The 25,819-nt window shown below is 43.9% G+C and overlaps 1 protein-coding gene across 3 annotated transcripts in view; it reads right to left on the bottom strand.

The window, feature by feature from the left end:
- LOC121568768 (myopalladin) overlaps positions 1-25,819 on the bottom strand; it is a 47,670-nt gene that overhangs the window by 12,639 nt on the left and 9,212 nt on the right. Inside the window, exons 3-13 of one of the 3 annotated variants that reach the window (XM_045221194.1) lie at positions 23,149-23,324; positions 22,885-22,933; positions 20,396-20,879; positions 15,901-15,993; positions 15,577-15,718; positions 15,282-15,305; positions 13,064-13,180; positions 10,891-11,671; positions 8,539-9,768; positions 8,145-8,289; positions 7,448-7,528 (exon numbers count right to left, since the gene is read on the bottom strand). In XM_045221194.1, coding sequence (XP_045077129.1) covers positions 7,448-7,528; positions 8,145-8,289; positions 8,539-9,768; positions 10,891-11,671; positions 13,064-13,180; positions 15,282-15,305; positions 15,577-15,718; positions 15,901-15,993; positions 20,396-20,879; positions 22,885-22,933; positions 23,149-23,324 — 3,322 coding nt within the window. The remainder of the gene's footprint in view (positions 1-7,447; positions 7,529-8,144; positions 8,290-8,538; positions 9,769-10,890; positions 11,672-13,063; positions 13,181-15,281; positions 15,306-15,576; positions 15,719-15,900; positions 15,994-20,395; positions 20,880-22,884; positions 22,934-23,148; positions 23,325-25,819) is intronic. The other 2 variants (XM_045221197.1, XM_045221195.1) reach the window with 2 other exon arrangements.

Genomic DNA, 25,819 nt, shown 5'->3' with positions numbered 1-25,819 from the left:
TTACAGGCTCAAAATGGCCAGAAACAAATAACTTTCTTCTGAAACTCGTCAGTCTATTCTTGTTCTGAGAAATGAAGGCTATTCTATGCAAGAAATGACCAAGAAACGGAAGATCTCGTACAAGCTGTGTACTACTCCCTTCACAGAACAGCGCAAACAGTCTCTAACCAGAATAGAAAGAGGAGTGGGAGGCCCCGGTGCACAACTGAGCAAGAGGACAAATACATTAGTGTCTAGTTTGAGAAACAGGCGCCTCACAGGTCCTCAACTGGCAGCTTCATTAAATAGTACCTGCAAAACACCAGTCTCAACGTCAACAGTTGTGCACCGGGGCCTCCCACTCCTCTTTCTATTCTGGTTAGAGCCAGTTTGCGCTGTTCCTTTTACAATCACATGTGGTCCTCTGTAGCTCAATTGGTAGAGCATGGCGCTTGTAACGCCAGGGTAGTGGGTTCGATCCCCGGGACCACCCATATGTAAAAATGTATGCACACATGACTAAGTCGCTTTGGATAAAAGCGTCTGCTAAATGGCATATTATTATTATTATTATTATTATTATTATAATGTTAGTGGTAATGGTAGTGGTGTCTGAGATGTATGGAAATGATGACAACATTACAACACAATGACTTTCGGAGGGATAACAAATGGGATCCATGGCCTCAGCTGAAATGTTATATTTTAAAGAAATGTTTTTATGCACATTTATACGCAAGAAAGGTAGACGGTTGCTCAAATCTTAGAATGTCATATACAGTACCTCAACTTATTTGGGACATAACATGAATGTGGTCGATATTTCAGTTTAGAAATAGTTTAAATCAGTGGTCACCAACCTTTCCTGAGTCAAGATCACTTTGAGTCAAAATGCAAGCCGAGATCTACCGTTCAGATTATTTTTATGCAAGTTTATGCAACATTAACCAATTAAAAATAATTCTGTACCAATGAGGTTTGAGCAGTAGTCCATAGGCCCAATACATTATCACTGCATATTGGCTACGCTTGAATTGCCCTGCCAATGTTGTTCTTCTCAGAACATTTAGAAATTATATTTCAAAATTGTAGGTATATGATCACACTGGTAATATATCATTTGTTCTATTACTTGTGAGGCACAGCTGAGTGAGCATAATAATTAGCTTTTTTTTTGTGGACTGATGGCCTGCATCTGATGGTCAGTCTGAGGGGAGGGAGGGAGCAGCGGTGAGACTGCCTCTCACCCGACTCAACGTCCCTCCTCTCTCCTTCCCTCCGCTGAGAAAAGGGGACACAGTCTTCCAACTGATGGCGAAACATACACCTATATATACAAAAGTATGTGGACACCCCTTCAAATTAGTGGATTCGGCTATTTCAGCCACACCCATTGCTGACAGGTGTATAAAATCGAGCACACAGCCATGAAATCTCCACAGACACACATTGTCAGTAGAATGGCCTTACTGAAGAGCTCAGTGACTTTCAACGTGGCTCCGTCATAGGATGCCACCTTTCCAACAAGTCAGTTCCTCAAATTTCTTCCCTGCTAGACCTGCCCCGGTCAACTGTAACTGCTGTTATTGTGAAGTGGAAACGTATAGGAGCAACAACGGCTCAGCCGCGAAGTGGTAGGCTACACAAGCTCACAGAACGGGACTGGCGAATGCAGAAGCGTGTAAAAATCGTCTGTCCTCTGTTGCAACACTCACTACCGAGTTCCAAACTGCCTCTGGAAGCAACATCCGCACAATAACTGTTCATCGGGAGCTTCATGAAATGGGTTTCCATGGCCGAGCAGCCGTACACAAGCCTAAGATCACCTTGTGCAATGCCAAGCGTCGGCTGGAGTGGTGTAAAGCTTGCCGCCATTGGACTCTGGAGTAGTGGAAACGCGTTCTCTGGAGTGATGAATCACGCTTCACCATCTGACAGTCCGACGGACTAATCTGTGTTTGGCGGATGCCAGGAGAACGCTACCTGCCCGAATGCATAGTGCCAACTGTAAAGTTTGGTGGAGGAGGAGTAATGGTCTGTGGCTGTTTTTCATGGTTCGGGCTAGGCCCCTTAGTTCCTCTTAACGCTACAGCATACAATGACATTCTTGACGATTCTGTGCTTCCAACTTTGTGGCAACGGTTTGGGGAAGGCCCTTTCCTGTTTCAGCATGACAATGCCCCCGTGCACAAAGCGAGGTCCATACAGAAATGGTTTGTCGAGATCGGTTTGGAAGAACTTGACTGGCATGCACAGAGCCCTGACCTCAACCCCATCGAACACCTTTGGGATGAATTGGAATGCCGATTGCGAGCCAGGCCTAATCGCCCAAACTTCAGTGCCCAATCTCACTAATGCTCGTGGCTGAATGGAAGCAAGTCCCCGCAGCAATGTTCTAACATATATTGGAAAGCATTCCCAGAAGAGTGGAGGCTGTTATAGCAGCAAAGTGGGGGACCAACTCCATATTAATGCCCATGAGTTTGGAATGAGATGTTTGACGAGCAGATGTCCACATACATTTGGTCATGTAGTGGAAGTCGCACTGCATCATTTCTGCCTTATGCACCAATTCATTTTGTTACTCCTATGACCAGAGAATGTGAAATATTCCTTGACATTAAAAAAGACACAAGCCGCAAATAATAACAGCGCAAGATTATCGAAATACTCATTCATTGCAGCTGCAGTGCTGGTTGTAGCGTGAGTGGAAGTAGGGAGGATGCACATTCTATGGCTTATAACGTTTTGAACAAAGTGTCAACAGCTGAATAACAACTTAAACATTAACTTACTCATTAAAAACAGCAGCTGTTTGCTGTATTCATTGAGTCTCTCTCTAGGTGGTTGTAAAAGTTTAGAAATCTCACATTATTAACTTTTCTGTGCATTCCAGGCATCCTTTTACAATCTATGGCACAAGGAAACTTTGCAGACTCGTGATCTGAGCTATCTGATTGCCAGTGTTAGTCCTATAGGTGCACTTGATTTGCTCTCTGGAACTGCCGGATAGGTGGAGGTCTACCTTCAGACACATGAAATGGTTGAAATTGTGAACACTTTGCCATCCTGGTGCTAGGGCTGCTGAATGAAGTGCACCTACCACCAACAGTGTGAAACAAATAAAACAATAGGAATGCAAGGCTTTATCATTTTTTTTGTGTGAAATGTTTGGTGATCAACTAGGAATGGTTTGAAGATCGACCAGTCGATCGCGACCGGTTGGTGACCACTGTTTTAGTTTATTCATGAAATGGATATTAGTTAACAAATACTTGCCTCCTTTATGAATAATTAACTACAGTAGCTAGGTTTCCATCCAATTGGCGACAGATTTTAATGCAAAAATTCTAAAATCCGCATAAAAACAATGTGAATTTTCTCACCAGATATGTTTCTGTCAAATTGACTTTTTGCAGATTAAACTGTGCGTGTGTGACGTTCTGGCTCCGGGACTCTTAGTAGTGAGCCAGGGTTGTCATTTTCATTTGGGTGTAGTTCTATGTGGGATCTAGTTGTTTCATTTCTATGTTTGGTTTTGATGTTGATTAGTCATATGACTCCCAATCGGAGGTAACGAGTGTCAGCTGTCGGCTCGTTATCTCTGATTGGGAGCCATATTTATACTGTGTGGTTTCACCTTGGTTTGGTGGGTTTTTGTTCCTGTACAGTATTTTGTAACTGTGGACTTCACTAGTCGTCTTGGTTTATTGTTTTTGTCGTTCGTGTACTTTTCTCAAATAAAGTCATGTTCGTTCAACGCGCTGCGTTTTGGTCTCCTTCGTCAGACGACCGTGACAGAAAAACCCACCATAAAAGGACCAAGCAGCGCGTCCAGGAGCAAAGGGTCTGGACATGGGAGGAACTGTTGGACGGTAAAGGGTCCTGGACTTGGGAGGAGATCCTGGATGGTATGGATCGCCGACCATGGAGCGAGACGGTGGAGAGGCGACGGCGAGAGGAGCAACGGCATCGGCAGGGCCATCGTCGGAAGGACGGGAGGCAACCCTAAAAAATTTTTGGGGGGGGGCACATGGCTTGGGCGGCTGGGCAGCAGGAGGCTGCCACAGGGAGAAAAGGAGAGAAGGCTAACGGAGTACGGGAGCCATTGGCGAGTAGAGGGAGGGAAGTGTTTGTGGCACGGCGTGAGAGACTGATGGGTGTTGCCAGTCCGGTCCGGCCCGTTCCTGATCCCCGGTTGAGGCCAGTGGTGTGTGTTCCCGGTACGGACCGGCCTGTTCCTACTCCAAGCACCAGGTCCACGGTGTGCTACGCCAGCCCGGCCCGGCCTGTTCCGGCCACTCGCACCAGGGATACGGTGCGCGTCGCCAGCCCAGCCCGTCCTGTTCCTGCTCCACGCACCAAGGATACGGTGCGCTTCGCCAGCCCGGCCCGGCCTGTTCCGGCCACTCGCACCAGGGATACGGTGCGCGTCGCCAGCCCAGCCCGGCCTGTTCCTGCTCCACGCACCAGGGATACGGTGCGCTTCGCCAGCCCGGCCCGGCCTGTTCCGGCCACTCGCACCAGGGATACGGTGCGCGTCGCCAGCCCAGCCCGGCCTGTTCCTGCTCCACGCACCAGGGATACGGTGCGCTTCGCCAGCCCGGCCCGGCCTGTTCCGGCCACTCGCACCAGGGATACGGTGCGCGTCGCCAGCCCAGCCCGGCCTGTTCCTGCTCCACGCACCAGGGATACGGTGCGCTTCGCCAGCCCGGCCCGGCCTGTTCCGGCCACCCGCACCAGGGAGACGGTGCGCGTCGCCAGCCCAGCCCGGCCTGTTGCTGCTCTCCGCACTAGGCCTTATGTGCGTCCCCAGGGTCCAGCATGCCCTGTTGCTGCTCTCCGCACTAGGCCTTATGTGCGTCCCCAGGGTCCAGCATGCCCTGTTGCTTCTCCCCGCACTAGCCCTGTGATGCGTGTCCTCAGCCCGGTACCTCCAGTTCCGGCACCACGCACCAGGCCTACGATGCGCCTCAGACGGCCAGAGTCTGCCGCCTGCCCTACGGCGCCTGAACTGTCCGTCTGCCCAACGCCGTCTGAACTGCCCGTCTGCCCAACGGCGCCTGAACTGCCCGTCTGCCCAACGCCGTCTGAACTGTCCGTCTGCCAAGCGCCGCAGGAACTGCCCGTCTGTGCTGAGCCTGCAAAGCCGCCCGTCTGCCATGAGCCTTCAGAGCCGTCCGCCAGACCGGAGCCGCTAGAGCTCTCCGCCAGACAGGAGCAGCCAGAGCCTTCCGCCAGACAGGATCAGCCAGAGCCTTCCGCCAGACAGGAGCAGCCAGAGCCTTCCGCCAGACAGGATCTGCCAGAGCCTTCCGCCAGACAGGATCAGCCAGAGCCTTCCGCCAGACAGGATCAGCCAGAGCCTTCTGCCAGACAGGATCAGCCAGAGCCTTCTGCCAGACAGGATCAGCCAGAGCCTTCTGCCAGACAGGATCAGCCAGAGCCTTCCGCCAGACAGGATCGGCCAGAGCCTTCTGCCAGCCAGGATCCGCCAGAGCCGTCCAGCCAGGATCCGCCAGAGCCGTCCAGCCTGGATCCGCCAGAGCCGTCCCGCCAGGATCCGCCAGAGCCGTCCCGCCAGGATCCGCCAGAGCCAGCCAGCCAGGATCCGCCATCTAGTCAGGTGCTGCCCCTTAGTCAGGTGCTGCCCCTTAGTCCGGTGCTGCCCCTTATCCTGGTGCTGCCTCTTAGTCCGGTGCTGCCCCTTAATCCAGGTGGGTTTAAGTGGAGGGTGGTCATTGGGAGGAGGTTAAGAAAGCGGGTAGTAACTATAGTGGGGTGGTGGTCAAGCCCGGAGCCGGAACCGCCTCCGGGGAACAACACCCACCCAGCCCTCCCCTATTGTGGGGTTGTGAGGCGCGGTCGCAGTCCGCGCCTTTAGGGGGGGTACTGTGACGTTCTGGCTCCGGGACTCTTAGTAGTGAGCCAGGGTTGTCATTTTCATTTGGGTGTAGTTCTATGTGGGATCTAGTTGTTTCATTTCTATGTTTGGTTTTGATGTTGATTAGTCATATGACTCCCAATCGGAGGTAACGAGTGTCAGCTGTCGGCTCGTTATCTCTGATTGGGAGCCATATTTATACTGTGTGGTTTCACCTTGGTTTGGTGGGTTTTTGTTCCTGTACAGTATTTTGTAACTGTGGACTTCACTAGTCGTCTTGGTTTATTGTTTTTGTCGTTCGTGTACTTTTCTCAAATAAAGTCATGTTCGTTCAACGCGCTGCGTTTTGGTCTCCTTCGTCAGACGACCGTGACAGCGTGATGACGTTGTGCACATACAACTACCCTTTGCGGTTAAATTCCCATCGCATTTTCAACTCTACTGATGGGTATTTTCACAACAAGTGTTGCCTTATATAGCGAGTGTGCCCACTGTTGGCTAGAGCGTGTATAGCCTACATGATGAGATTATTATGGACTAAAGAGCAATATTATTTTTATTTGTTAAACGGCAGCCAAGCATCAATGATCATGTCACCAGAATAAGACGCTTGATATTTATTGGAAAGGAGCATCAAGCTCATCACCTTACACTTTCACCACCCTGTGAAGTTAATCATAATGTATTTAATCTGTAGCCTAATAAACTGCATGCTTTCCTGACAAGTCGTAGTGGGAGGACCACACAACATGTTATCGCGTGACTCCAAGTTTAATTTTATATGACGGTTATTATATCAATATTTGCGCATTAAAGCGTTTATACCGACATTTCTCGCATAATTAATTTTACTGACACAAAAAGATCCCCCCTTGTCTAGTGTATTTTGTTTTCAGGCATGTCAGGACATTTTTTATCCGACATGTACTTTACCTGCATAAAAAGTTTGGATGGAAACCTGGTTAGTGTTTGGATATATGAGTATATATCCATACTACCTAAAACCTGTTTTCAACATTCACTAACACTTTACATTAAGTTGCTCTTATATCTGTGTAGTAATGCTGTAATTACTACACTCACTATGAAATATTTTTATTCACTTTGTAATTGTAATGGGCTTGAGGGGTTTTAGTTATTACGCAAGTGGAATAAGGAACAGTCCCGATTCCTCGTGTCCCTTACGAAAAAAGATTGCAGTTAGAGTGAAGTATAACTGCAGTATGCTGCAAATACTGTGGCCAAAATAACACTGTTTTCCTTTACTGCAGTAATTTTGCAGTGTAACTGCAGTTAGAGTTCAACTGCAGTACACTGCAGTTATTCTGCAATTACTGAGTCCAAAATACCACAGTCGACTGCAGTTACTGCAGTTTCAAAACTGCAATCTTTTTTTGTAAGGGTTACAAAAAACATTCAACTCCATTATGCAATTACTAAAGTACTATGTATTAACATGTTAATCCAATGTTGTTACTGGTGTAAATACAGTGTTTCTGCACAGGTATAAGAGCAACTTAATGTAAAGTGTTACCGAACATTCTGAGCAAAGCAATGCTTGGGAGAGAGAGATGTTCGCTGTACCTCGTCATAGTTAAAGACAGTGGCAGGAATGTTTGGTCCGAGGGGTCTGCTCGCTGTTTTCCCCTCATAAGCAGTCGGCTTCTATGAGAGGATAGGGATGAATGATGAACACCAACACAAACTCACAAACTCACACACACACACACACACACACACACACACACAGAGACACACAGGCATCACTACCACTAATGTGTGATTGATATGATGCATGGTGTTATATGGGACACATACAGTACATGATGAATGAATATGGAAAATGAATGATTGGAAAAGGATTGCTCTCTGATGCTCTGCTGATCTCTGTTTAGATGAATGCATGTTCTCACTGCTTCCAGATTGTTTCACATTGTGTCACTTTACTCCACTTCCAATGTTAAAGGAGAACAAAATGGAATTGTAATACGAATGCTAGAATAGCAAATTGGAAACAAGTGAGAATGCACCATGCAGTCTCCACTTTGTATTATTTTCAAATGTTTGAAGGACTTGGTGTTGGGTTGAAAATAATTTGTAGATTAAGAATACTTTATTTATTTATTTGAGATCACTTTGTTCCTTCGTTGGTTCCACTCGGAGCCATATTATTACTACATAACTCATTAATTTAGTTACATATTCAGTCAATCGCCCAATCTATAATGGAAGGAATGTGCCTTACGGAATAACAGTACAATTGAAGGGATATATCCTATACCTGTTGTACATGACCACGCATAAAATCTTCATTGAACCTAAGCTTTTTCTCAATATCGTGGAGGAGAGTTTGTTGGCTGCTACGAATGTCATCTGAAATAGGACGAGTGCTTGGAGGCAACTTCTTCAGTATGCCTTGAGGCGGCCTGTGGATGAAAACAAATAAATTAGCAGAAATGAATTTTTACAATATATAAAACTGAAACACGATGAATTGAATGGTGAGGTAAGAGGTCCAAAGTTCCCGGGGTTTTCTAAAATCCGGGTCGGAGGATTCCGCCTCTGCTTATTCCCTCCCGATTCCAGCAATCCTCCAACCAGGATAAAAAATAAAAAATAAAAAAAACGGGGAACTTTGGGAATGTTTCTGGAATTCAGGAACCATAGGGACTTACCCATGAGCACTCCTGGGCAGGCCCATAGAGTTGGTGGCTTGTGTAGTGTGTAGAGAGGGCAGGACAGAGCTGAGGAAGGCCACATGGTTCTGGATGGGGCTGGGGGTGGAGGTGCTGGAGGTCGGGGACGCTGCCTGCGGGGGCGACTGCTGTGGTAGGGTGAACACAGAGTTAAGGTAGGCAGCAGGCAACAGGTTGGGGGAGGACATGAAGAAAGGTGGGCTGGTGGGTGACTTGAGGACTCTGGTGGGGAAGAGTCTGGGTTGCGGAGAGAACAGGTTGGGGTTGGAGGAGTTGAGCTCGGCAGCCAGCTTGTGGAGCAATGGAACAGGGGATTCTGTAGGAGAGGGACTCCTGACTGGAGAGAGGGGAGTCTGGGCAGTGATGAACTCCTTTGGCCTGGCGTAGTTGAAGCTCTGTGACGTGGGGGCCAGGTTGAGGAGGGAGGCGTGGGTTGTTCTGAGCAGTGGGGAGGGGGAGGTGTTCTGCATGGTTGTGGGGGCCTTGTTGAAAGCTGCAGGGATGGAGCTGAGAGATTCTGTGGGGGCTGTATTCAGATGAGATGTGGGAGGTGTGCTAAACTTTGGTACGTGAATGGTTTTAGGCAGGGATGAGTGGGCTAAGTTCAGCTGGGAAGAATGGGCGGTGTTTTGGGACATATAGGGTGGGGATGCAGGGCTGGTGTACAGGTGTGGTGCAGGAGCAGTTCTCAGCAGAGGGGCAGACGGAGGGGTGCTCATACAGGAAGGAGCTGTCTTCAGTTGAGGAGGGGACGGCAGGGTACCCATAACTGGTGCAGGAGGGGCTGTGTTCAGTAGCGGTGCAGAGGTAGTGTTCATTGGTGGTGCAGGGCTTGTGTTTAACAGGGGTGAAGAAGTAGAATAAGAATGGGTGGCGTATGGGTTCAGTAGTGGTGCAGAGGCAATGTTTAGCAGGAGTGCAGGGGTAGCGTTCAATCTTGTCACAGGGGAGGAGTTGAGTAAGGGTGTTGGGGCTGTGGTCAGTATGGGTGCGGCGTGGGTGGTCTGCAGGGGCATGGGGGTAGATGAACGGGGCAGGCCTGACTGAGGCTGGGCTTGGGGCTGGACCTGGGGCTGGGACCCGTGGTGTGTTTGGGCTGGCCAGGCAGATGCCTCCGGTTGGCTCTGGCTGGTTCCGGTTGACTCAGTCTCAGTCTGCTGCTGCTCCATAAGCACCTGGTTGTGCAGAAGTTGCAGCTGGACAGGGTCTCTGAGAAAACAGAGATGGAAGTTGTTGAAAACATGAAAACTTTATAAAATAAAACTAGCCTGGTCCCAGATCTGTTTATGTGGTCTTGCCAACTCATAGGTCATTGTCACGCCAAACCATAGGAGTTGGTAAGACAGTATAAACAGATGAGACCAGGCTATAATAAAACCATATATTTGTTCAAAAGTCTTAATGTGTTCCTCACCCGAATAAATACAAATACTCTAAACACAGTTCCCTAAAAATTAATGAGCACAATGTGTCTTTCAGGGGCAGGTGAAATAGTATGCCCTTTTAACTTATAGGAGTATCCAGAGATCTGCAACTGGACATGTCAGTAATGTTCTGTATCAAGCTTGGTACAAGAACCTTTCATTGCATTATTCTAGCATTTTAAAAATTAGTTTTGATGCCCTTACTGAGATGCATGTTCTGTAGCTTCTTATTCAATATCAGTCACTTTGATAACGTAAAGTGAAAACCAGACAATAACTTATTGTCCATGAATCAATTATTATTATTATTAACACTATGCAAAACACTTATCTTAGAGCCAGACACGTTTTTCATCCAACAGAAATATGAAAAACACAATGCCAGAATGCAAAAATTCATAGCATGTGCAAAAAGCATAGAATTACACTTACTTACATTAAGAAATCACCAACCTCAGGTTTTTGTAGTGTTAAACTCCACATAGTTAAGCACATATGTATTCAGTAGACAAATGACAACTGGAATACAGCAGATCTGATAGGGAGCTCAAGAGGAGACCTTCCCAACTTCAATGTTTACTGTTTTAAATATAGCCCACACAACTGAAGCTGCTTTCTTCACTTCAAAACAAGGACAGCAAATGAAAAACTACATCACAAGACTGAGACCAAACCATTTTTAGAATTACTTTTATAATTAAGCGTTTTCGTAACAAAATGAACTGCAGGTGCAAAATTTGGGAAACACAATGGTGATAAAACAAATGGTTTGTGGTCTGACTGGTTGTTCATTTGGCACCAAATCATGTCAGGCTGTCAGTCTTGGGATTTGTCTTAAGTTAGGATTTGTCTTAAGTTAAGTGATACTAGATAAGTTGAAAAATACTTGAGAAAAAGGAATACTCACAGTTTGGGCTTGGTCAGTACTGGAGGTGGTTCCTTATTGGCCAACTGCGACATATCTTCATATGAATGGCTATTGGATGCTTCACTCTCGTTTTCCATCTCATCATCCTCAGGCAGTTTAAAGTGCACACGGAGGCCTGCCCTGGAGCTAGACCTGGGCCCGTTGTGGTTCACCAGAACCCCAGGCTTAAGGCAGGAGGAGTTGGGGGGATCAGGGAGGTTTATAGGGGGAGGGGGCTCAGGTTTATGGATAGGAGTCCCTTCCACCTTAGGACTCAGACCAACGGCAGGGTCAGGTAACACTGAAAAGGCTCTGGACACTTCCTGGTCAGTCTTGGGCATCTCACCACTGCTCTGGGGCTCAGGGTGTAGCCCGCTGGAGCTAGTAGGCAGGTCTGGGTGAGGGGTGCTCAGGTAGAGTGGGTCCAGATGAGATGTGCTGGAGCTACGGGTGCCTATCCGGTGGCTGCTGCCCAGGCTTAGTGGGTCCAGGCTGGGCATGCTGGGGCTGATAGGGTCCTGGCGCAGCATGCTGGAGCTCAGAGGGTCTAGACGGAGGGTACTGGTGCTCAGAGGTTCCAGTCGTAATGTGCTGGAGCTGAGGGGATCCAGGCGGATTGTGCTGGAGTGAGGCTTGATGCTGTTGGTGACAGGAGCCTCAGCTTGAGGCTTTAGACTGGGGAGAGTGAGATCTGATGTAGAGGCCTCTGGGACTTGTGTGGACTCCACTGTTAAAGTGCCTATGGGAGTTTTCACGTGGTTGTTGTTGGTGTTGGCATTGCCTAATGAGGTACAGAGAGAAGGATAGGTACAGTGCCTAGTGAAAGTCTACACACCCCTTCCACAGTTTTCAAATTTTGCTGCCTTGAAATTACCTCTAAAAAGGAATTGCATTGATTTTCCACTACTAATCTACACAACCTACTCCACATTTTCAAAGTGAAAGAAAAATTATAGAAAATGTTCAAAATGAAAAATAATAATAACATGTCTTGATTGTGTATGTCTTCACACCCCCGAGTTAATACTTGGTGGAAGCACCTTTTGGCAGCCATTACAGCTGTGTGAATTATTTTGAATAAGATTCTACCAACTTTGCACAACTAATAGGGCAACATTTATCCATTGTTTTTTTTATTGTTTTTTATTGCTCAAGTTCAGCTAAATTGATGGACAGCAATATTCAGGACTGAGGCTGGACCACTCAGGAGCACTTAACACCGCTTGGAAAGCCATTCTGTTGTGTCTTTGGCATTACAATTTGTGTAATTGACCCACTGAAAAAGAAAATTCCAGGGTTAGTTATTCAGAAGACTGAGGTAGGTTTTCCTCTTACTTTTTACCTGGGCTTTGCTCCTTTCATATTTATTTTGATCCTGACAAACTCCCCAGTCCAAGGATACCCATAACATGATGCTTCCACCACAATACTTGAAAATACAGAGGGTTTCACTCTGTGATGTGTTGTATTTGACTCAAACTTGGTTTTTAATTTAGGCCAAAAAGTAGATTTATTTGCAATGTTGTCTTGCAGTATTACTTAACGGCCTTGTTGCAAAGAGAATTTATGATTTGGAGTGGATTTTTTTAAGACAGGCTTCCTTCTTTTCACTTTTTCAAACAGGCCAGTAATGTGGAGTGAATGCAATGTTGTTGATCCATGCACAGTTTTCTCTCAGCTCAGCCAATGAATCCTAAGCCTCATAGTGATGTCATTGAGCAGTTTACAATTGCCATACTTGACCATACTCAAAGGGATATCCAGTGTCTTGGAATTATTTCTTAACGTCCCGTGATCTATGCCTGTCCCAAAAAAAACATTGTTTGACATTCACTATCTATTTGAGGAACCTTACAGAGACAGGTAAAGTTTTTCTTAAATCATGAGAACCACAACTTTTGCAAACAGATTGATTGTTGTGTGATTTAGTATGAAAATATTTGCTCCTGAACTTATTCAGATGTGCCACAGCAAAGGGCGTGAAGACCATAGCAATCAGTAGAGTGTGTAGATCTGTGGATAAAAATCCCTTTTTAGAATTTTAGGCAGAAAAATTTGAAAACTATGCAAGGGTGTGTAGACTTTCACTAGGCACTGTAAACATAGTCTCCAAATATGATCTTACTAATAGAACTGTCAAGTCTAAACTTTGTTTGTAAGCCAGTGACGTTACCTTTCACCCTTAGTGCAGCGATACTGGATACAGTTCCATATTTGTTGCTTGCAGTGCAAGTGAACGTTCCAGAATCTTCAGGGAAGACTTCAGCAATGACCAAAGTGCATATTTCCTCTAAAGGGAATACAGAATTAGGGAGATAAGCGACAGCTGAATGTAATTGTTGAAGTTCAGGTAACATGTCTGACAGATTAAAGGGCAGAGAAGGTACTATACTGAACAAAAATATATAAATGTTGGTCCCATTTTTCATGAGCTGAAATTAAAGATCCCTGAAAAATCACAAAAATAAGATTTTTTCTCAAATGTTGTGCACAAATGTGCTTACATCCCTGTTAGTAAGCATTTCTCCTTTGTCAAGATAATCCATCCACCTGACAGGCGTGGCATATCAATAAGCTGATTAAACAGCATGCTCATTACACAGGTGCACCTAAAAGGCCAATCTAAAATGTACAGTTTTGTCACACAACGCCACGTCTCAAGTTTTGAGGCAGCATGCAGTTGGCATTCTGACTGCAGGAATGTCCACCAGAGCTGTTGCCAGATAATTTAATGTTAATTTTTTGACCATAAGCCGCCTCCAACGTCATTTGAGATAATTTGGCTGTAGGTCCAACTGGCCTCCCAACCGCAGACCACGTGTAACCACCCCAGCCCAGGACCTCCACATCCGGCTTCTTCACCTGCGGGATGGTCTGAGACGAGCCACCCGGACAGCTAATGAAACTGTGGGTTTGCACAACTGAAGAATTCTGCACAAACTGTCAGAAACCGTCATCCTCACCAGGGTTTTGACCTGACTGCAGTTCGCCGTCGTAACCAACTTTATTGGGCAAATGTTCACCTTCGATGGCCACTGGCAAGCTGGAGAAGTGTGCTCTTCATGGATGAATCCCGGTTTCAACTGTACCAGGCAGATGGCAAACGTTGTGAACAAAGTGCCCCATGGTGGCGGTGGGGTTATGGTATGGGCAGGCATAAGCTACGGACAACGAACACCATTGCATTTTATTGATGGCAGTTTGAATGCACACAGATACCGTAACAAGATCCTGAGGCCCATTGTCGTGCCATTCATCCGGCCCATCACGTTGTGTTTCAGCAAGGATCTGTACACAATTCCTGGAAGTTGAAAATGTCCCAGTTCTTCCATGGCCTGCATAGTCACCAGACATGTTACCCATTGAACATGTTTAGGATGCTCTGGATCGATGTGTACGACAGCGTGTTCCAGTTCCCGCCTATATCCAGCAACTTCGTACAGCCATTGAAGAGGAGTGGGACAACATTCCACAGGCCACAATCAACAGCATGATCAACTATATGCAAAGGAGGTGTGTCGCGCTGCATGAGGCAAATGGTGATCACACCAGATACTGACTGGTTTTCTGATCCATGCCCCTACTTTTTTTTTTAAAGGTATCTGTGACCAACAGATACATATCTGTATTCCCAGTCATGTGAAATCCATAGATTAGGGCCTAATGAATTGATTTCAATTGACTGATTTCCTTATATGAACTGTAACTCAGTAAAATCTTTGAAATTGTTGCATGTTGCTTTTTGTTCAGTGTATAACAGCATGGTAGCTGTACTATGTAGCTAACCTACTGTGTGTACAGTATATGCACAGTGAAACAGACAGTAAGCCTTTGCATTGTAAAATGTCTGCATTTCTATATACTGTATAATTATTGCTTAATATATTGTATTTTCTAAGATACAGAGAACTAATACACATTCATATAATGCATATGCTGTAAGTGAGCTGTTTTTCCAATGGCACAGCAGCTACATTTGCTTCCAGTCACGAGTGATTCTCTGTGTTTCAGACACTCTGAAAGGCTCTGTAACCATGATAGTTCAACAGACACAGGTTGTTAAGGTTCCTTTTATAAGGTTGAGTTTTAGGAGGAGAAGCAAACTGGCTTTTACACAGAGGAGTTATAGGAGCTACAGCCCCAGCCAGATACTGTTACCATCTGGGAAGAGTAATGGTGTACACTTTTTCAAAGAAAACATCACCTAGGCTACAGTAGGACTGACTTTTCATTTTTGTTATTGTATCTAATACTTGTATATTGTGAATATATTTACATTTCAGTAACACATCACACAAAATACTTTGATACATGCAGAAATATGCTCCTTCTTAAGATTTTACAATTGTATTAATTGTACTATGACAGTCTATCATTTGCATAATACGTACCTAATTCAGCCATGGATCGAGGCTCTAAAAATGAAGAAAATGCTAATATATATTTAATTGTTTGAAATCAGAGCTTTCTGCTCTTCATGCTGCCTTCTAAAAAACGTGCACTTTTTTGGGGATACTTTAACTGTTTTCAGAACGCTTACATTTATTAACTTCAAAGATAGCTCCATATCAGTGACAATTTACTAACAAACTAATACAAGAGAATTGAGGTAAATCACAGAAAATACCACAAGATGAATGTACATTATTCCAACACATAGTAAAGGAGTGAAGGTCTTGGACTTACTCTTCTGCAGGATCCTGAAGTCAGGGGAATCCTCTATGACGGTTCCTTCTCTGTACCAGTCCACCTTGGGGGAGGGCACCCCTTTAACACAGCACTCTAGCACCACCAGCTGGTTCTCAGACACCAATAGGTCCTGCAGACTCTGAGGGGCCAAGTAGTCATAAGTTTATCATCACACACAAAACATACAGTTTCTTAAGTACATGAGCTTTAAAAATGTACCATATAAGACAATATCATATTTTGTTCGATGTTTAATGATGAAGTTGACATTGTACATGTCTTCTAATTATTAATAGTGTGTATATAATATTAGTGTGGTACCTTTGTGAAAACAGGGACAGCCATGATAGGCCTCCCGTCTAGACCTTGAGGATAGATGTCAAGACCTAGAGTATAGCTGTCTCCATTTAGGTTCTGAAAAAAAAAGGATTCCATCAATTAAAGTGGAACTGACACCGTTTTAACTACCGTGCAGAAATGACATTAAACAAACACAATCATACAAACACATAATCATAATATCGGTCTAAAATATCAAATTCACATTTTATGCTTCAAAACCAACTTTATAAGAGTTTTTTAAAATAGGTTATATTTGACTCAAAATTCCATTACATAGGCCGAATTAAATGGATGCAATCAATGCATGATTAATAAAATGTATCAATAAATCGCTAGATAGTCTAATACATATTGCTATCAGGTCATAAATCACAATTGCCTCCAGCAATTCAGGGGATGAATTGTTTCAGATTCACAGACCCAATATTTTGGACAAAAACAGATGGAAAGGGCAGTGATTGGGAATCTCAATTAAATCAATCTAGCTATGCGGTAAGTGCAACGGCTATTGCTTATCTATTTATGTAGGCCTACTTATTTAGCAAACTAGCAATATGGCTTGATAGCCAAGTCATTTAGCAATCTAGAACCTAAAATGACACGGAGCCTTGTACTGTAGCTAGTTAGTTATCTAGCAGCTGGAAGGATGCATGTTATCACCAGGGGTCTCATTTATTAGCATTGCGTATGCACAAAACTTGCCCTAAAACACGCATGCGCCAGTTGGCATTTATAAAAACTGAACTTGATGTGAGAATGTGCTTATCCCCCCACAAACTTTAGACCATGCGTATGCACAGTTTCTATTGGTTCTATTAGATAGGCTATTATAATTTCATTTCTTTGCTATATGCATCTGAAAGGGAGCGCGGTTTATAACATACAGTAGAATTAAACAGGTGAACAGACAGTTGATCTTTTGCATTGAAGTGTGTGAACTACCACTGTAAGTAGGCCTAATGTAGTAAAAAAAATAATAATCTAAGTACATTTACATTTACGTCATTTAGCAGACGCTCTTATCCAGAGCGACTTACAGTTAGATTTTGTAGTAATGTTCGAGTCACTCAAATATCACATTAATACACATTTGATATGGCAAAATGTATAGAATTGCAAGAAAATGAGCTTTAAAACTGCTCAATTTCCTCTGCACCCCATGACAAAATGTGTACAAATGTAGGAAATAACCTTTCAACCTGCAACATTTTCTCTCCGCCAACAAGAGGGATGTGAACAGTTTGTGTCATGAACAGTGCTTGTGCCCATAGAAATCGGCGTGGCGCGTACATGGGATGTTCCCCAATGCTGGAAGGGGGGCCGGAGTGAAAAGGTTTGGGAACCCCTGATGTAGAGGTGTGCGCAGGATGTTTTGATATTTTGTAGTGACTTTTTCAAACTAAATGCATGCTGCCTATAGAGCGAATGCCTGTGCATTCTGCAAGATTGATTGTATATTCAAAACAATTTAAAAGTAGGCTAAATGCTACACTCCTATGCAAAAGACGAATTGTTGTTCAGTATTTAGTTTATCAACATTGGGTTTCTATGTCCTGCCTTGGTATAGGCTCTGAGATTAAATAGGTAATAGCAATTCTGTAGCCTACACATACTGTCAACTATTTTACATAAGCTACCAGTGGATTTACTGTGTTGGCAATTTTTTAAAATCTTCTGCTGTAATTTATGCCGTATCTGGCAAGGACTGTGTCCATTTCTATAGGATAAAACAATGTCAACTAGTTCTGGAGCTGTCAGCAGAACATTTGAATTCAACAATGTTTTGCATCAACTTTTCCTCCAACCTAAATATGATGGACTGTCCGTGAATTCTGAAATAATTGCAGTATTTACAGTAGCATACAGTGAGGGAAAAAAGTATTTGATCCCCTCGTGATTTTGTACGTTTGCCCACTGACAAAGAAATGATCAGTCTATAATTTTAACGGTAGGTTTATTTGAACAGTGAGAGACAGAATAACAACAAAAAAATCCAGAAAAATGCATGTCAAAAATGTTATTAATTGATTTGCATTTTAATGAGGGAAATAAGTATTTGACCCCCTCTCAATCAGAAAGATTTCTGGCTCCCAGGTGTCTTTTATACAGGTAACGCGCTGAGATTAGGAGCACACTCTTAAAGGGAGTGCACCTAATCTCAGCTTGTTACCTGTATAAAAGACACCTGTCCACAGAAGCAATCAATCAATCAGATTCCAAACTCTCCACCATAACCAAGACCAAAGAGCTCTCCAAGGATGTCAGGGACAAGATTGTAGACCTACACAAGGCTGGAATGGGCTACAAGACCATCGCCAAGCAGCTTGGTGAGAAGGTGACAACAGTTGGTGCGATCAATCGCAAATGGAAGAAACACAAAATAACTGTCAATCTCCCTTGGCATGGGGCTCCATGCAAGAACTCACCTTGTGGAGTTGCAATGATCATGAGAACGGTGAGGAATCAGCCCAGAACTACACGGGAGGATCTTGTCAATGATCTCAAGGCAGCTGGGATCATAGTCACCAAGAAAACAATTGGTAACACACTACGCCGTGAAGGACTGAAATCCTGCAGCGCACGCAAGGTCCCCCTGCTCAAGAAAGCACATATACAGGGCCGTCTGAAGTTTGCCAATGAACATCTGAATGATTCAGAGGAGAACTGGGTGAAAGTGTTGTGGTCAGATGAGACCAAAATGGAGCTCTTTGGCATCAACTCGCCGTGTTTGGAGGAGGAGGAATGCTGCCTATGACCCCAAGAACACCATCCCCACCGTCAAACATGGAGGTGGAAACATTATGCTTTGGGGGTGTTTTTTCTGCTAAGGGGACAGGACAACTTCACCGCATCAAATGGATGATGGACGGCGCCATGTACCGTCAAATCTTGGGTGTGAACCTCCTTCCCTCAGCCAGGGCATTGAAATGGGTAGTGAATGGGTATTCCAGCATGACAATGACCCAAAACACACGGCCAAGTCAACAAAGGAGTGGCTCAAGAAGAAGCACATTAAGGTCCTGGAGTGGCCTAGCCAGTCTCCAGACCTTAATCCCATAGAAAATCTGTGGAGGGAGCTGAAGGTTCGAGTTGCCAAACATCAGGCTCGAAACCTTAATGACTTGGAGAAGATCTGCAAAGAGGAGTGGGACAAAATCCCTCCTGAGATGTGTGCAAACCTGGTGGCCAACTACAAGAAACGTCTGACCTCTGTGATTGCCAACAAGGGTTTTGCCACCAAGTACTAAGTCATATTTTGCAGAGGGGTCAAATACTTATTTCCCTCATTAAAATGCAAATCAATTTATAACATTTTTGACATGCGTTTTTCTGGATGTTGTTGTTGTTATTCTGTCTCTCACTGTTCAAATAACCCTACCATTAAAATTATAGACTGATCATGTCTTTGTCAGTGGGCAAACGTACAAAATCATCAGGGGATCAAATACTTTTTTCCCCTCACTGTACATACTGGGAGGGAGCTGGGTCAATACACTGTTCAACTGTTCACATGGTAAATCCGACTGTATATTATAGCCTAAACCGCGCCGCCTATGGGATAGCAAAACTTGAAATATACAGTAGCCTATCTATACTAGGCCAATTAAATGAGAGATGTGCACTGTAATTTGTTGTATGGCTACTTCAGAATACGAACCCATCACGGCCACAAAAGGTGAGGAATTTATTCTGCAATGGTTATGAAAATAAAATAGGAAAAATATTCCCATGTCTAATTATTTTAGATTCTACAAATAAAACACAGATTTCCGCTATTCTCACTAACGGCAAATGGCTGCATTCTTATTCATATGTTTACCTTTTTTTTAATGAATAAGCTTTTCATCATATCCCCCATTTGCACAAAATACTTACTTGCCAGCTTGCAATACAATATTTCAACCACTAGCAGATGTGTTTACACATGGTCTAAAGTTTGCAGGGAGGTGAGCACATTTTTATAAATGCTAACTTTTGCGTGAAAATTGGCGCACAAACATTTTGAGGTATATTTTGTACGTACACACGGTTTATAAATGAGGCCCCAGGCCTGGACAAGATTGACACGTTTTTATTTATTTACTGCACTGTCTCTTATTTACCCAAACGCATGGCCACTTTCCCATTCATATTACTATAGAATTTTCACAAATACCTGACTGTCATTTCCAAACATTCTATGAATGTATGAATACATGAAGATAAGCATATCTATGTGCTCGCTTGTCACACACACAGAAAAATGCATCATATTCTTCCTGAGGGTGTATATGAACAGATTTTAATACCATTTAATGTTCCACTTTAAGTAACCAAACACAAATACACATTGTCAAGTACTGTGTGTGTCGTGTAAAAGATCACTGAGCAGAAAGGAACGTTTTTGACACGTGCAGTATTTCAGATATCATGAATTTCCATTTAAATGTTTGCAGTGTATTCAGGAGCCAGAGCGTTTTGAGCAGAATATTACCTCAGCTAGAGTCGTCTGTATGGCAGCCACCTGGGCAGGCAGTGTAGAGGAGACCACCTGGGTCAGCGGTAGTGCCGTGGTAGAGACTGTCTGTGTCGGGAATGGTGTGGACATCACTGGGACAGGTGACGGTGTTGGCAGTGACAGTGTTGACACCTCCTGCGCCACTACTGACGCCGTGTCCACAGGTGGTAGATCTAGAGTAGAGACTACCTGGACAGATAACAGTGCCGACGTCTCCTGGGCAGGCGACAATGTAAATGCCACCTGGGTGGATGGTGCTGTTGTCACCTCCATAATAGGAAGGACATTAGTAGCTACCTGGACAGGTACAGATGCAGTGACTACCTGGCTAGAAGGCAGTGAGGTGGCCTCCTGTGGCTGTTCTTCAGTGCAGACGGTTGTGTCATCCTCATACACAGACACAACACTGAACACTGGAGGTAAAGATGGGGCACCCGGCTGAGCTGGGGTCCTCTGCAGCCTTTAGGTTTACAAGAGAAACAGGATACATTGTAACTAACCAGGTCCCACTGGGCTAAAATGATTTTTACAGTGTTGAAGTTACATACAGTGCCTTCAGAAAGGATTCATATCCCTTGACTTATTCCACATTTTGTTGTGTTACAGCCTGAATGGATTCAATTGTTGTTTATTTCTTCACCCATCTACACACAATACCCCATAATGACTCAATTACATTTTACATTTTAGTCATTTACAGTTAGTGAGTGCATACATTATTATTTTTATTTTTTCATACTGGCCCCCCGTGGGAATCGAACCCACAACCCTGGCGTTGCAAACGCCATGCTCTACCAACTGAGCTACATCCCTGCCGGCCATTCCCTCCCCTACCCTGGGCCAATTGTGCGCCGCCCAATGGGTCTGCCGGTCGCGGCCGGCTACGACAGAGCCTGGATTCGAACCAGGATCTCTGGCCTTAGACCACTGCGCCATTTGTATCTCATTTACATAAGTATTCACACCCCTCACTCAATACTTTGTAGAAGCACCTTTGGCAGCAATTACAGCTGTGAGTCTTTCTGGGTAAGTCTCTAAGAGCTGTCCACATCTGGATTGTGCAACATTTGCCCATTATTCTTTTCAAAATTCAAATTGGTTGTTGATCATTGCTAGGATAACCATTTTCATGTCTTGCCATAGATTTTCAAGTAGATTTAAGTCAAAACTGTAACTCGGCCACTCAGGAACATTTACTGTCTCCATGGTAAGAACCGCCAGTGTAGATTTGGCCTTGTGTTTTAGGTAATTGTCCTGCTGAAAGGGAAATTAATCTCCCAGTGTCTGCTGGAAAGCAGACTGAACCAGGTTTTCCTCTAGGATTTTGCCTGTGATTAGCACCATGTCTTTTTTATCCTGAAAAACTACCCAGTCCTTAACGATTACAAGCATACCCATAACATGATTCAGCCACCACTATGCTTGAAAATATGGAGAGTGGTACTCAGTAATGTGTTGTATTGGATTTGCCCCAAACATAACACTTTGTATTCAGGACAAAAATATAATTGCTTTGCCACATATTTTGCAGTATTACCTTTAGTGCCTTGTTGCAAACAAGATGCATGTTTTTGAATATTTTTTATTCTGTACAGGCTTCCTTCTTTTCACTCTGTCAATTAGGTTAGTACTGTGGAGTAAATACAATGTTGTTGAGCCGCCATCAGTTCTTCCATCACAGCCATTAAACTCTGTAACTGTTTTGAAGTCACCATTGGCCTCATAGTGAAATCCCTGAGCGATTTCCTTCCTCTCCGGCAACTGAGTTAGGAAGGATGTCTGTATCTTTGTAGTGACTGGGTGTATTGATACATCATCCAAAGTGTAATTAATAACTTCACTATGCTCAAAGGGATATTCAATGTCTGCCTTTTTTTTACCCATCTACCAATAGGTGCCCTTCTTCTTTGCGAGGTATTGGAAAACCTCCCTGGTCTTTGTGGTTGAATCTGTGTTTGAAATTCACTGCGCGACTGAGGGACCTTACAGATCATTTTATGTGTGGCATACAGAGATGAGGTAGTCATTCAAAAATCATGTTAAACACTATTACTGCACACAGAGTGAGTCCATGCAACTTATTATGTGACTTGTTAGGCACATTTTTACTCCCGAACTTATTTAGCTTGCCATAACAAAGGGGTTAAATACTTAGTGACTCAAGACATGTCAGCTTTTCATTTTTTATTAATTTGTAAAAAACTCTAAAAAAATATAATTCCACTTTGACATTATGGGATATTGTGTGTAGGCCAGTGACAAAAAATATCAATTTAATCAATTTTACATTCAGGCTGTCACACAACAAAATGTGGAAAAAGTCAAGGGGTGTGAATACTTTCTGAAGGCACTGTATGTGCTACACTGAGGCCTGTTACATTACAGAATGTAAACCTTTGAAGCTTGCTTTTACTACCCAATTAAATGTTTTCCAATCATATTTTGAGTAGAGGAAGAGTACTCACTGTGCAAGTTCAAAATGTTGTTCCCCCTCCGAATCTGTAGAGGAGGCACCTGTATAACATAAGAGGGTGATATGCAGCACACTAGTAGGGATGATCTTAGTATGATTGTCTATATTAATATATTTTAACCTAAAATTAAACATTTGAACCAGAGGAGATACTAATTAATCAGCAGTAATACTTTTTAGGTTATATAGTAAGTATTTATGTGACGATGCACTCTAGATTGGCCACTTGACTTGAAGGTGAAAACTCAATGGTCACCTTCGATGTAGATTTCGGCGGACGTCGAGTCGGTGCCGTAGAAGTTGGATGCAAAGCAAGAGTACCGCCCTGTGTCTTCCTCGAATGCCTCGGCAATGATCAGAGAGTGCAACTCGCCGTTGTTGATGATCTGAATGTCAGGGCAGTTCTCCAGCTCCTTCCCCTCACAAAACCACCTGGAAAGCCACACAATGCATATGCCCCATTTAGTGTCATCACATTAGAGATTCAGCCCATTGTGCATAATCATTGTATAAAATCTAACTGCTTCAACTTCAAAATATACACTGAGTGTACAAAACATTAAGGACACCTTCCTAATATTGAGTTGTACCCCCTTTTGACTTCAATGCTTCCCAGAGTTGTGTCAAGTTGGCTGGATGTCCTTTGGGTGGTGGACCATTCTTGATACACACGGGAAACTGTTGAGCGTGAAAAACCAAGCAGCGTTGCAGTTCTTGACACACTCAAACCGGTGCGCCTGGCAGCTAATACCACACCCCGTTCAAAGGCACTTAAAACTTTGGTCTTGCCCATTCACCCTCTGAATGGCACACATAAACAATCCATGTCTCAATTGTCTCAAGGCTCAAAAATCATTATTTAACCTGTCTCCTAACCTTCATCTACACTGATTCAAGTGGATTTAAAAAGAGCAGGTGGTCCTAATGTTTTGTACACTCAGTGTAAGTTAAATGAAGTTACATCAACTTAGAAAATCAAGTTGAGTTGACAAAACGAAAAACCTTTCTGTATTGGCAACTCTCCACCAGTCATAACACATTAGTGTATTGACCCAGCTCCCTCCCAGTATGTACAGTGAGGGAAAAAAGTATTTGATCCCCTGCTGATTATGTACGTTTGCCCACTGACAAAGACATGATCAGTCTATAATTTTAATGGTAGGTTTATTTGAACAGTGAGAGACAGAATAACAACAAAAAAATCCAGAAAAACGCATGTCAAACCAATTGTTTTCTTGGTGACTATGGTCCCAGCTGCCTTAAGATCATTGACAAGATCCTCCAGTGTAGTTCTGGGCTGATTCCTCACCGTTCTCATGATCATTGCAACTCCACGAGGTGAGATCTTGCATGGAGCCCTAGGCCGAGGGAGATTGACAGTTATTTTGTGTTTCTTCCATTTGCGAATAATCGCACCAACTGTTGTCACCTTCTCACCAAGCTGCTTGGCGATGGTCTTGTAGCCCATTCCAGCCTTGTGTAGGTCTACAATCTTGTCCCTGACATCCTTAGAGAGCTCTTTGGTCTTGGCCATGGTGGAGAGTTTGGAATCTGATTGATTGATTGCTTCTGTGGACAGGTGTCTTTTATACAGGTAACAAACTGAGATTAGGAGCACTCCCTTTAAGAGTGTGCTCCTAATCTCAGCTCGTTACCTGTATAAAAGACACCTGGGAGCCAGAAATCTTTCTGATTGAGAGAGGGTCAAATACTTATTTCCCTCATTAAAATGCAAATACATTTATAACATTTTTGACGTGTTTTTCTGGATTTTTTTGTTGTTATTCTGTCTGTCACTGTTCAAATAAACCTACCATTAAAATTATAGAATGATCATTTCTTTGTCAGTGGGCAAACGTACAAAATCAGCAGGGGATCAAATACTTTTTTCCCTCACTGTATGTCTGGCCAACTACCAGTAAGTGTAGCTACAATCAGGTCAGGGGAAGAAGTTCTGGTGAGTTCTCTTTCACCGTAAAACAAGCCACCACCACACCACCGTACCATGCCAAATGAGCCCTTAGTTACCACTTGCTATATGGCAGTAGTGATTGATGTAAAGTCTAAATGAATAATGTTCTGAAGATGACAAATATACTACTGTTCCTCACTGACTAGTTTAAAACCACCTCAACTAACTTCATTATTTTCTGTAAAAAAGTAACTCTAGTTTTGTATTCTCTGCTTCAATATTAAGTTAAAGATGTTCAAGTGTGAATTTACATGAGGTTGTCTTTCAGGCTTCGTGTAAAGACTGGCTAGTATTTCCAGTATGATATCAATGGAGTCCTCGACCTGCTAGATTGGCAACTCCATAAAGACACTTGTTAGATCAGAGAGATGATTTAACGGCCAAATACTAACCCTTTATTACTGTACTAACTGGTATCCTCTCATACCCTGTGTACTAAAAAGCCGACCAGCCACCATGTCTCTGTAGATCTATTTTGGGTGGATGAGGCAATGATGCAGTGTAAAATATGTAATATAAACATGTAGGCAAGAGTGTCTACGATCTCTTAGCAGAGGTCACCATACATATGTATAGGTCAGCTATGGGCCTAAATGATCCAGCAAGAATGAATGTTCTGCATACACAGAAAAATACAAAATAAAGTTGAGACTATGTAGTCAAATATAAATACTCAGTATTACAGAATCCCCCTGCCAAGAGCGCTGTGGGACTAATTTCCAGCGTGTGTGTTGTTGTTTATGTCTGGCTGGAGCTGCGGTCTGACTCACCCATCCTCACCCTTTCTCCCCTCAGGTGAGAGATCGATATCTCTTCCAGCTCATGGTTTCAGCCAATCGGACAATAGGCATGTGTCTCACCCCTGTGCACGTTCTAGCCATGCAGTCTCTACAGGCCCTGATTGGCTAGCCAGCCTGACCCACACTCTCCAAGGGAGTAGATATTGCCGTACCTG

Source organism: Coregonus clupeaformis, chromosome 1 (assembly GCF_020615455.1).
Source record: "Coregonus clupeaformis isolate EN_2021a chromosome 1, ASM2061545v1, whole genome shotgun sequence".
Taxonomy (NCBI): domain Eukaryota; kingdom Metazoa; phylum Chordata; class Actinopteri; order Salmoniformes; family Salmonidae; genus Coregonus; species Coregonus clupeaformis.
This window is presented reverse-complemented; position numbering and strand designations above follow the sequence as displayed.